At 43.2% G+C, this 13,572-nt stretch overlaps 1 protein-coding gene across 5 annotated transcripts in view; it reads right to left on the reverse strand.

Moving 5' to 3' along the window:
• Positions 1-12,893, reverse strand: part of mark1 (MAP/microtubule affinity-regulating kinase 1) — a 28,707-nt gene extending 15,814 nt beyond the window's left edge. For 3 of the 5 annotated variants that reach the window (XM_080856828.1, XM_080856826.1, XM_080856830.1), the window contains exons 1-3: positions 12,701-12,893; positions 3,777-3,980; positions 2,989-3,051 (exon numbers count right to left, since the gene is read on the reverse strand). In XM_080856828.1, coding sequence (XP_080712954.1) covers positions 2,989-3,051; positions 3,777-3,980; positions 12,701-12,751 — 318 coding nt within the window. In that variant the 5' untranslated portion in view covers positions 12,752-12,893. The remainder of the gene's footprint in view (positions 1-2,988; positions 3,052-3,776; positions 3,981-12,700) is intronic. The other 2 variants (XM_080856829.1, XM_080856827.1) reach the window with 1 other exon arrangement.
• Positions 12,894-13,572: the final 679 nt, after the last annotated feature.

The following is a 13,572-nucleotide window of genomic DNA, read 5'->3' on the forward strand; positions in this document are numbered from 1 at the left end:
CATTTATTCATATTCATCCAATGTGATGCATGTCTTTATGATGGTGGGGGAAACCGGAGTACCCGGAGTAAACCCACGCAGGCACGGGGAGAACATGCAAACTCCACACAGAAAGGACCTGGCACGACGGGATTCGAACCCAGGGATTCTTGCTGTGAAGCGACAGTGCTAACCACTGAGCCACCGTGCTGTAACATTACACTTGCATTTATTTTTGTTGAGTATCTATTTTGACAGCCAGTATGTTTTTACAAATAATACCAGTTACCTAGCCAGTAACCAGCAATATATTACATATCCTCTCCCCTAGTAATGTGAAGTAATGTAAAGTGTCTGTATGTGATGTGATTACTCATGGGAGACTGGGCAGACTCAAACCGTGATGGAGGAATAAAGCCATTTTCTGCCTAGTGATCTGGAGTGGTGCTCTAGGCTTGGGAGATATCAAGTGGTCTATTCTTAGGATATTTTCTGAAACAAAGCAACCCAACATCATTCTACTTTCAGAAACGCTTCTTTCTCCAACTAAGTTCAAATGGTGTCTGAGCCTGTGTGTGCGCGTGTCAGAAAGGTCCAGACACAAAAGTTTGCACACACACACACACACACATCCACTCACTTCCCTTGACTCACTGGGTGTGCATTCTTTGGCTCTTCTCAGAACCCAAGCACACGAGAGGCACTCCTCATCTCTGTCTTATTGGTCAGTCAAGCAAGGATAAAGGTTATTGTACTTAAGTAGTCACAGGACCAGGAGATGGAATGACACAGCATGCAGTGGAAATGATGCAAGGACTCAAGAATGCACTCAAGAACAGGGGCTTAGGCTCAGACTTTGCTTCCAGGGGTAACTGTAACCGAGAGCTTCATGACCACACAGTAATATTCACAGGTCTCTTGGGATGTCAGCAAGTCCACCGCCAGGGATGATGTGTGTACTCCTCAGAATCCCCCCTCATTTAAAAGGGTGTTTTATCTGCTGATGAGATCCAGAGGCCGAGCTCACAAACTTCAAACAAATGGCTTTACATCACTAATGTTAAGGCCCACCCATATTGTCATAAATGTCTATGTAGCATTTACTAACAGTGATGGAATTCATATGTATTGGCAGTTTAATCTCTATGTGTGTGTGTGTGTGTGTGTGTGTGTGTGTGTGTGTGTGTGTGTGTTACTTCTTCTTGCTGGCCGTGTTGTGTTTAGCAGGAGTAGGCTACAGACAGCTCATGTTGTACCGTGAAGGAGGGCCTTTATTGATCCCAGGTACAGCATACAGCGTGTGTTGCGGGTGTCACTAGCCAGTTGTGCACTGCTACTGTATCTTGCCACCCTTACTATGCTTGTTTAACTAAACATCACCATGCACCAAGCCAGCCATCATAACTAAACACATATAAAGTGTCCTATCAATAAAACTGGGCTCCTGACAGCGCATGTTTTACTGTGAAGGAGGGCCTTCATGGATCCTGGATACAGCATGCCACGCCTGTTGTGGCTGAAACCAGCCAGCTGGGCACTGGGAAATTTAGGAGAAGCTGGAAAATGCACCTGAACGGCTGTGTAACTTGGGAACCTCCCACTGGGAAACTTAAGAGGTTTTCATGAGCTTCATTTAAGATCTGTGTCATCATTTCAACATGGCAGACTCATTAGTGGAGAGGATTCCCATGTTAAATTGTTGTCTTAATCTTATCAATAGGTGGTCAGCCTTAGCTATATCACTGGCTAGCAACCTATCTGTCAGAAGCCAGAATGGTTGTTGTCATGTGAACGTTCTTAACTGGGAACTGGAAAGTTTAAAACTTGGAGCACTCCCACTCTCCCATTTCTGGAATGCAGTATTAGCAGATGATGGCCTGTGTTATGGAGTTCCCCTACACTCTCCATACCCTACGGTGACTCTGATATCTGACTCCAGCTGTCCTGTGGTAACACCAATTATGTTGTCACCATTACAGATGGCCCGAACCGGGGGGCAGAAGAGGAGGCGGCACAGAGACAAGGCATCCCAGCACTGAACTTCTCATGGGGCAACTCTATATCTGATGAAGCATACGCTAAACAAAATACTCTTGTATGACCCCACACTCATTTCTATCCCATTTATCAATTTTGATCACCAAGACAGTCCCTGGTGACTTGTGCATTCAATCTCCATGTTTTTTCTTGACATCAGTAAGTGCTGGGTGTTAAAGGTGCTCTTTCCTTAACGGCTCTGTATAGTTCTGATCATGCAGAATGCTAAACTGGCACATAATCTCTGACATCCTCACCACACCTCCCTGGGCTTTTCTACCAGATGCTTCACCTCTGCAAGTGTTGGGGCTATTCAACATTACTCATGCAGAGACTAAAGACGCTCCTCTTAGTGCATTCTATCGTCATGAATAAGCCATGTTGTTGTGTTTAGCAGCAGTCGGCTACAGACAGCCATGTTGTTGTGTTTAGCAGCAGTGGGATCCAGTCAGTACATGTCGTACTGTGTAGGAGGGCCTTTACGGATCCTGGGTGCATTCCTCCTACCCCGCTCATGATACAGCTACATTCCCTGTGCTAGCCTATTTACCCATAACATAAATAATTGCCACCATCAATGTGTTTCATTGCTCTATATACCCTTGTAATAGTAACCTTACGGGCACACTGTATGCCCACAGCGCTGTTCCACAATACTTCAATGCTCTCTTCCATTCTTATCCACTATCAACATTGTATGTGTCGTGTATGTAACATCTTATGTTTAGACACAAAAATAATTCAAATACAAATCAAATACTAAATTCCCATATGTACACCAAATGTCCCCCAGGAATAAGACAGGAAGGTTTAGACCATGAGCGACACACAGAGATAAGGTGCATAAAACTATGCTATCCTTTGCCATCTCTGAGGTCCTATGACGTAAGGAAATCACATTGAAGATCACATAACTGGAGAACACCCTGGATGCAGACAGTTGTAAAAGTAGTATTCCATGATTCGAATTACCTTACTTACCTTTTGCAGACTAGTTGGGTTTAACTGTGTCTTGTCAATTATCTTCACTGCTACCTGTGGGTTGGACAAATGGAGGGGATTTTGAGGAGCAAAGCTCTCTAACCAACACAACACACCAACACAGGCAAAATAGCTAATGATACACCACTCCTCATATGCAGTGTTGTTGATTTACTTCTCCTTAGTTCAACTGGCGTCCACACCTAAAACCTGTGTGAAATAATGTGGACTGCCTTCACTTGCACTTTCATTTTCATTTCAAAAGCATATCTGTAATGAATATAAACATCAATAACTTCTGACTTCCAGTGCATGCAAACTAGCAATTAAATAGTGAAAGAATTGAATTTTGTTAAAAATGAAAAACTGATGTTGCTTCCTTTCCTTGCCTCTAGGGTCACTGCTGAACGAGCCAAGAGCTGCAAGGATGCCACCACAATTACATGACTGGACTGACCAGGAGGTCACGCCTGAGTGGCTTATGCAACCGCAGCTCTGTCCAATGCTCTGGCGAACACACTGATGCTAACCACATCAATAATGCAGCCTGAGGCCTCCTGCTCTCTCAGCTTCTAGACATCAGACATGCTAATGGTGCAGAGCGCAGGTGTGCTAGCATGCTAATGGTGCAGAGCGCAGGTGTGCTAGCATGCTAATGGTGCAGAGCGCAGGTGTGCTAGCATGCTAATGGTGCAGAGCGCAGGTGTGCTAGCATGTTTTCTCCTGGACATGGTTCACCTGACTGAATCTGAAGGTTTCTCCTAGATGGGCAAACTCACCTCTCTCCCCGTCAACACGTGGCGTGCCAGTTTCACTTTGGCAAAGTTGCCCTTCCCGATGGTCTTGAGCAGCCTGTAGTCACCGACGGTGGGCTGCTCATCGGTGAGGGAGGAGATGGAGTTCCTGCACCGGGCCAGGCTCTGCCGACTGGCAGACTTGGTTGGCGGGGCGGGCGGCTTTGGGTCGCCATCCACAGAGGTGTGCTGTGAGAATGACAGGTAAACATAAATAATACATACTTGAATACGTCTGACTTGAATAAGTCTGACATTCCCACAATTCACAGAGAGAAAAAGAAATGTGAGCAGTTAAGCAGGTTAGAGAGGTAGTATTTAAACATTTAACACAAATAGGAACTTGGTCAAACAGATGCAGTGTTAGCTGGAACTGTCTAGCTTCTGTTTTTGTGTGTAGGTCAAGCATATACTTGCATGCTGTGTGTGTCTCGAGATCTGAAAAATGACTACAAACAAATGCTTCCTTCTACTAAAACTTTTCATTTATAAAACAAGCCTCCAAATGTACCAGATTCTGATTAAAAGAAGTGAATGAGTACATTGAAAAATCACCAATTTATTTAATTTAATTTAATTTAATTTAATAGTGTATTAAAGCTGCAAAGGTCATGTTGCTGCCTGCATGTAGTTCAGATCTAGAAGATTTAGTACAGTCGCTCATTTTGAGCAACATAGAGCATTCCCATGGCAACAGCTTTCACTTTCTATGCGTTTCACAATCATGGGCCCTAGTTTCACTTTCTATGCGTTTCAAAATCATGGGCCTTTAGTTTGCTGGCGAGCACGGCCCATCTTCCCGGATATAGGCGTGGCAACACATTCTTCTTCACATACCATCGGATTCATCCATCTGACAAAAAAATATCTTGTTTGTGTTATTGGAAGAGAGGGGCATTATGCCTGCATATTTCCATATTATGGATTAATGCAATATATTAATATATCCTGTCATTCCTTAAAAAAAAAAAAAAAAAAGAAGACCATGTTTAATTAAGTCTCTCAAGGTTAATCCCCTTGAGAGACTTGAGCAGCTGGGAAAGGTAATCTAATTTGTCCGACCTTTAATTAAATACTCAGAAAGCAGTGAACAAATGCATCCATTATGTAAACACACAAAACTTCTATTTATATATTGTAGTCTTATTAGACTGAGGCAGAGGAAGAAACCCAGTGCATCAGCGCATTTGTCTTGGCCGCTACGGAATGTAGAAAGATATTGCATTCAGGTTTGTCCAAGTGTTCAAATTCATCAACATAAACCTAAACATAGCTCGCAACCCCCCATATCTCATGCCTTATTCTCCATTCATGTAGGCTACTGGTCCCTGCTGCTCTCGCTTCTTAGGCATCAGGTTTTGTCCCTGTCCATAAGGTATCCCGTATAGTTAGTATATTTGCACATACAGTCATAGTACGCAAGAGTTCTCTCCACTCTCATCCCAATGATCCAGTGGTCAGTATAACAGGCTTTCATTCACTGGTTCAGTTCTGCTGGGGCTCTGGACGCCCACTGGCCAACTGGCCCACGGTTTGTGCTCAGAATTAAAAAATATAAAGGATCCAATTTAAATGTGATGTACGTTGAATACCCAAGATGAACCGAACACAAGGTTCAGAGACTGCGCCTATAAAAAGCCAAAACTGTAAATGTGTGTCCCCCAGGGCCATACTGTCAACGCTGTGTTCTACTGGAACGTTCTGAGGCGTCTGGGGGAGAATATTGGGCACAAATGGCCTGAAGTGTGGTGCGCTGGCATTTGGGTGCTCCCCATACGGTGAAAGCCCACAAGTTGATCCAGTGCACATCACAAATGGTGTTGGACACGCTTAAAGAAGGGGACTTCCAGGCAGTGTCTCCAAGTGTGGCAAGAGACCTGGGAGCGGCAGCAGTATAAGAGGACTACTGCGAAGGGAATGGCAGCAAAATACATATCAGCCATGTTTTTTTATTTTTAAAGGCACAATCTATGATCTTTTTTGCTGCACCTTGTATGCTGTTGCAGTAGCCTAAAAGCTTAAGATCCCTCTTTTACTACACTGATGCTGTACGTCGCCAATACGCTACGTGGATATGCTATATGCCAATTTACATTCAAGTCCATGACACATTCATGCATTCATTCGAAAATGCTATCAGTTGCCTTTAACCTAAACAAACCTCACTATTGAACTTTGGCCTTACTCTGCCCTCTTCGTGCCTTTGATCACACCTTTACTGCTTCATTAAGTGTGCTTGCACTGCAGTCTCTGTGAGCCACACTAGGGCCTCTGTCTCTTACTCCTATGAAACCCAGTTGTGAGGGAAATGACAGCTCAAGGCACACACATATTGCAAAGCCATTTTCAAAGCCATTTAACAAGGTTCCACAGGTCTAATAAAGAGAGGTCTCACAGCTGGGCACAATCTCTTTCATTCAAGATCACAAAAGTGACATTAATTACTGATCACTTTTCAAAGACGATTTTATAAATAACTACCTACACAGCTCGAATTTGTGTACTAAATGTACATGCTAAAAGATGCTATTGAATACGAGAATGTTACATGCTACGGAAGTTGGGTTATTTTAATAAAGTACTATTCCAGTATTCCATTAATTTAAGGAAACAATGAGAATATAGCCTATGTTGCAGGCATGTTTTGTTGTCTGATTAATATGGCATTAACAGTAACAGGATTCAGTCAGAAAGAATAGTGTGAACTATTAAATGTCTGGGTGAATGGCCTTCACACTCTGTTGTGCCTGGTACATAGTCTGGCTCTGCCAAACCAACATGACCAGTGTTCCCTAAGGTCTGGCACTGCTCCCTTAGATCCATAACTGCATAGCACTGGGCCATGGCTAATGAACACTGATCAAAATTAGACTGAGAGTGGTTGCATCATCTAGTCGCTCATGTTATGAAAGCTCAGAGGACAGCAGCTCAAAGCTGTCTGAATGGCAGGGGTGTAACAGTAGGTGTATTTGTCCTGAACCATTTAGTTCAGTTTGCGACTTCCTCAATTTGGTATGCCCTGTTAGCCAAACGGTCAACTGTATGTCAAAATAGACTATTTATGTTCAACATCAGTGGAACAGACATCTAGAGAGGGCGTTTCGGCAGTGCACCAATAGTTGTCTATCATCTGTAGCATGCTGGTCGGCTCAGCCTAGTTAGCCGGATTAGTTAAACTCAACCGACAAGGATTTGTATCAAACTGTATGCCAATATTGTTCAGGTATGTCTGGGGATAGGAATAGACCTAAAAAACTAATATTTACAACAGCATCACCCGAATGTATCTTCTAGCGAGACAAAAACCGACTGAGGGCAAGTCCTTCTCCCCACAGCGTAGCACATGTAGCCTTACACTGCAGATTTAGAGTAATAACAAATGCTATAGAGTATCGCTGTGGCTACACAGTGTCGAAAAAAATACAGAATCAAAGCATGTCAAAGTGCCCCGCAACAATGTGGCTTCATGTGTCATTTGAGTCAGTCCGTTGAGCCTGCCATATATGAAACAAGCGCAAGATGCAGTTCAGGAATTATCAACAGGTCGGAGTATTGGAGAATTACTGACATTTGCGTTATTTAAATTTAAGTGACCATGCTGGGCAACTTCTCCCTCTCCATAGATCTCTTCTTCTGTTTATACATCATATTGTACGATGTAGTTGATACTGATGAAGTGGCCATATGACTGGTCATTCTCTTTGGGGGCCTAAAGTGATCAGTTTCTTCCCTTACTCTTATCTGGGTTGGTAATCCCGAGGGGCTTTCCCACCTCCAACCCCTTCCTTCACCCTAACCCCTGTTCCTGATACCGATAGATCGGCAATTGGCTTAGTATATCTACAGATAATATCAGCATGCCGATTTATGTCATTTATCGGTTAGATCTAATATAACGATTCTGAATGCAACATCTTTCTTTAGTCCCATCAACAGCAAAGGAGGTGAATATGGAATGCTCTTTGCACACTAAACCTCTCCACACTGCTACCCCAACTGTATGTGTAAAGAACAAGAATAAGAATAAGAACTAACTGCTTGTTTCAAAAATATAATCCAAAGAAAAACGTGGGAAGATGCTGTCTGGCAACAGCCTGAAAAACGCTGGAAAACATTTTGTCCTTTGAAGGACATTTCCAAAGAATGGACAAAAAGTGGACTGCACAAAAGCTCTGATTTCAAAATCTCAAAATGTCATGCCATGTATAATTTGAAGACATATCTATAAGTGCTCATTCCACATTAACTACCATACATTCAGTAAAATTGTCCCTTTCACCAAATTGTGGGCTGTTTTCATCACATTTTTCATCCAGACTAAATGCCTACAAGTTCTGACCTAACAAAACAACATGATTACGACACCCTGTCTAAGAGATCTAGCAGATCTACTGTGAGCGATCACACAGCAGTGACCTCCCTGCTCCACTGTAGAGGGTCATTATGCTGAGAACACCTCGTGAGATGACACAGGTCTGTCTGCTGATATGCTGCACCTAAGAAGAGTATATCAGTCACTCGTAAGTAAAAATTAGCTTCACTGTCATTAGCTGCACATGGCCCTCTCTCTGGCCCAGCTAGAACCACATGAAGCCCCATCAATCCCGTCCCCTCCCCTTTCCTTATCGGTCCATCTTCACAGACACAGACATATGGGTGATACTGCAGTACAGAAGGCTGAAGGTGAGTCTGAGGGCACTACCACAGCGCACACAGATTACGCTTTACAGCACTTTCTGACACAAATACACACTTTATGGACACATGATTGCTTTATGGACACATGATTGCTATGGACACATGATGAGTAGGGCGCTTAGACACATGGTAACATCACATCTTGAAACATATTTAAACATCTTCAAATACCTGCCTGCAGCCTGCAAGACATATAGGCACTACATCTAGGCATTTAAGCCTTTGCGGAGATAGCCATCCCACTGACTGCCATGACTTCAGCAGCAGCAGCAGCAGCAACAGCAGCAGCAGTGGGCGCGGCTGGCAAGGTCTTCCCGTGCAGACACAGAGATTAGCCGTGACTCAGCTCTCTACGAGATGATTGGAGGACATTAATATTACATTTGAGTGCAAGTCTGGGTGGGTTGGGTGGAAGCTTTCTTTTAACGACTGAACAACAGTCTAATAATTCATTGAAGTGGATGTGATACAGGCTGGCAGTGTCACAGCCCTGTACCTGGTCCTACCCCTACCCCTACCTTAAAAGGTCTCTTCAAATGCCTTTGTTAATATTCATAAGAGCACTGATGATAAACAGCCATGATCTACAATACGCCCATCTGTAAAACAATACAATGAACAACAGACTGTGAAGTCCAATCATCATCATCCAGTTGAAAAACATTCATTTGATATCTGTATCTAGGGCATTGAAAGACAATCGAGTTCAAGCACATTATGTTTCCACCTCTGTAAAGTCATTGACATCTGACATGCTCATGACCGTCATGAATGAATTACCTTAAGAGACATCAGCTTTTATCAAAATCAAATGTTTTAACCAGCAATAAGCCAACAGACCTTATAGAACACCAAATATAGCCAACTTCCTAAATTACATATTTTGGGAATACAATCAACAACTGTGTGCTCAAAACGTGGTTCTTGCATTTTTGTTAAGTTTCTGGCCCAGATCACAGAACTACAAAATGACTAGCATGGGCAGCTAGTAGGAATGCCCAGTGTGTTAATCTCAAAATGATTCAGAAGATGTTACATAAAGACAAAGCATAATGCACCTGCATAATGGCGCTTTAAATAAATAGTTCTGATGTCAATATCAATGTGAATGTTATTATATATTGACATTCTGTTCCATTAGTTCTGTCAGACTAAACATGTATATGGCTGTGGCTCTGAACAGACTCTAGAACCCACGGTTGTAACCTCCTTACTAGCATGCCTGCCTCCAGTGCTCGAGGCTGCAGATGAGACTCCCACGTTGGACTATGCTTCTCACACATGCATCTTACATTGGTATCGTGACCCAGATTAGGTACCTCAGTGTAATGGTGTCCAAAGGATAGACCTCACTTGAGTCAAATGAGGGACTGTGATCTTCACTACATAAGTGATACTCAACCAGGTTTATTCCACAAAGGACTCTAACGGGAGACTCATGCACACATATCGTTGATGCTTGTCAAACAAGTACAAACTCAGACATTTTCAGAATTTAATGAAATTTGTTAAATGTGGACGTAAACAATTTTGCTTATCATGTTCAGAGTCTAGCTAGGGCAACCATAATTGTAATTTGGCTCGTTTAGGTCAAGGCTTCTGTTCTTTCCATCAAGGACAAGACTACATTTTATTAGGCTATTCACTGCAATAGTATGAAGAATCCATGAACTAAATGTATTAACAATTGCTGAGGTAAGGCCTCATTGATGGAATTGAATGTAATTTATGTTAACATTAACGCAATGCAGCACCATTTTATTTATTGATGCAACTGCCAATTATGCACCTTTAAATTATTTACCGCCCCCTCCACACAAAGGACACTAGCACATATTTCTGATTGCCAAGAGAATGAGCAAACAACTCATCAAACAAGCTGTGTGTGTGTGGCTGTTTCTATGTTCCAGAGAGAGACTGAGCTACACCTCCGACCACTTGTTTAACAGATGCTGAGAGTGGGAGCTGGTCCCCAGCCTGATACAGAGAGTGTGAGAGAGACAGCTAGCGATTGAACGATACTGAGCGTGCAAGTGTGTGTGTGTGTGTGTGTGTGTGTGTGTGTGTGTGTGCACATCTCTGTGGGCTAGATCCAGGAGGAGGGACTCAGCATCCTTTCCTGGAAGGGCACCAGAGGCACTTCTCCGAGGCTTTCTGAAGAGCGCTGACACACAGCAGCATTCCGGTGTTAGCATGACAATGAGCGCACTGCTTGGACACAGCATTCCAGAAAGGCACATTAGCCAACCCACCCCCTACCAACCCCCTACCCTACAACCTTCCTGCCAACCACCCCCACCTCTCCCCTCAACCATTGCAGTCTTTAAAAGCTCCACTACCTCCTCATCCACCACTAGTCTTACGCAATTGTGTCAGAAAGCCTTGCCAGTGATATGCCAAGCTTCAGTGAACCTTCCTTCTAGTTTCTCTCTGCCCCACAACACAGAGACACCCTCACACACACACACACACACACACTACACACATTCATAAAACGCACACACACACAAACATCTGCACTGATGTTCGGGTAGTGGCTTGTTCTTCTAACAAAGTTTTAGTTTGACATCTTAGTTTCACCGTGTGACCTCACAGCCAGTGATGACAGTCTTCCTATAAGAGGTGACCGTGGCTATCTTTACCAGAGGGATTTCTGAGAGAACGTCTTATTGATTCATCTAGCCTTTCACGCAGGACCTGCCTTTGCATAAAGGACAGAAAAGTGCACAGTCACGCACTTACAACAGCCAAGACATCTACCCTTGACATTTTATTGTGAACAATTTCACGAACATGATCCCATTTATAATGGATACGTCTATTGAGTGTAGATGGAGGATACTGCTATACTGCTGTGCTGAGACAGGACATTTGAAACAAAACATTTCAGTTTCTCCACAGTATTGATCCGATGGGATAAGCTGGTATTGATATCAGCCTAGCCCTACTGTGCCCCAATCAAAGACATGTGAAGTCAACAACTTCCTGATGGCAGATATCAAAGACATCATCTGACCTGTATGCTGTCTTAATCTGGACAGAAATAACACAAATGTCAAAGTGTAAAAGGCAAACAGCTACATTAAGTGGGCACAAACCTTCTTTCGTTGGAACTTCATAAGAAATGGTTTCTGGCTCAGTCAGTCCCAACCTGCTCTAACCTGCAGCCTACATTGTAGGCCTATAAATCGCCCCTAAACTCATTCTTTCAGTAGAACAGTATGGGGCAGGAGGGAGGAACCCTCCGAGTAAGAGGCCCTTTTCAGCAAACTAGAAGCAAAAATACAAATCAACACTGACTGTGGTACTAGGGTACATTGTGTCTGCATTTCATGGTTTACCACAACAAATTGACTAGAGTATTCATCAGACAAGCCAGATCCAGTTATCAATATGAATCTGTGAATCTTAATTATTTCATTTTCCATCCACGAGCTACATTGCTTCCAGTGATGGGAGCTTTGCAGTTAACAGGTAGACTAATCATCGCGACTAAGCGACGTGATTTACAAAATCCTCGATCTACACGAGGTAGCACTATCATTCTATTTAAGACTTCCATGTAACTAAAGGCCTGTGACTCACATTCAAAGTACCACAAAGGGAACATTTGCACATTTGACCCGACCATAATATTGGGGATCCTTAAGGGAGTAGACTGACGTTGGAACAATGAGGTTCGCTAAAAACTGAACTGATAACTGCTGTCAAAAAGCCATTTAACCATGTGCCATGTGTAGTTAAAATGTAATACCAGCTGTGCTTATAGGATACTTATTGGTCACATTTCTGCCATGATGAGGTCAACCAGTCCTTGCTCATCAGAAATATAACGTTATCAGATTTATGGGTGATCATCGGTGATGTCAAGAACTTAATTCTGCACAAACACGTTTAAGAGCTTTTCGAATGCTAAACTCTAAAAAATGTCCAAAGGGTTCACATTAGGGTGTCTATGCACCACTCTAAAATAACGTTTATTCATTCGAAATCGGCCAAAACAGTAAGGACGCAGGTATCGGCGGCTAAATCATCAGCTGGCAGGCTAGCTAGTTGGTCAGGCGATATAGAAAGCAAACCTCCAGCTTGCTACAATTATTGTGCAGCGACATCACTTCAATTGTCACTGGCTAATACGTAACCGGACATATTTTCTTGTTCATGTAACCCTGGTCATTAAAACGAGAAATGAACAACATTCCAGCACTTACATTTTCGGTATCGCGTTCATTCACAGTGGGCAATGGCGTTCTGGTCGACATTTTGTGCTTTCAGGCCTCTTCTAAAAATACCGAACAAGGCAGCGTAGAGAACAGCACTTCTAGGGAGGATGATATTTTTCCAACTCCACTTGCTAGACCGCCAACATTTCCAACCAGACCGACTGATCGGTAATAGTCCAAACTACAAATCCATCTTCTGGTCCCCCTCGCAGTGCTAATACGGGCCTCGACCTATAGATGCGACCCAGGTAGCAAGCAGGGGAAGCGAATAGCGGACTCCGTGGAAGATGAGTTTGAACTGAACAGTGCGCCAAGCATTGATCCACCCAACAGCCTCGACTAGGAAGAGGGGGGCATTCTTATTTGCAGCCGTCTGTGAAATTCAGCCAACCTCAGCTGATGATCGAATGCAACGTTTGTTAAGTTTGTTGTTGTTTATGGTCGGCCTGACCAGTGCGAAGTGGAAAAAAAATCCAGTTTCGGCCATAGGCTATGATCAAAGAGATTAGGCTATTTTCTCTTTGAAAATGCTCGAAATATCCTCACTCAAATGTAGACTCAGTGTCGGGTGTATAGTAAAAACCCCTTTCAAATGCTATTTGTAATTTAATTCTGCCGTTGTAATCTGTGTTTAAGTTAAATCTAATTTTTATGAAGGAACCTCCATCTCAAAGGTGTCAAGCGCGACATCACCATCTATTGGTTAGGGGTTCTTATTACGCATTCGCGCCGATTCAAATCAACAACTCGGTTCATTGAATGTCGCTTGTCATTATACTCTTAACCGGGCGGGCCGCCCTTCTGCTAAACCATCCTCGTTGGACTACAGTTTAACGGAGTTCACTAATTTCTGCTTTTTT

Source organism: Sprattus sprattus (genome assembly GCF_963457725.1).
Source record: "Sprattus sprattus genome assembly, chromosome: 1".
Classification (NCBI taxonomy): Eukaryota; Metazoa; Chordata; class Actinopteri; order Clupeiformes; family Clupeidae; genus Sprattus; species Sprattus sprattus.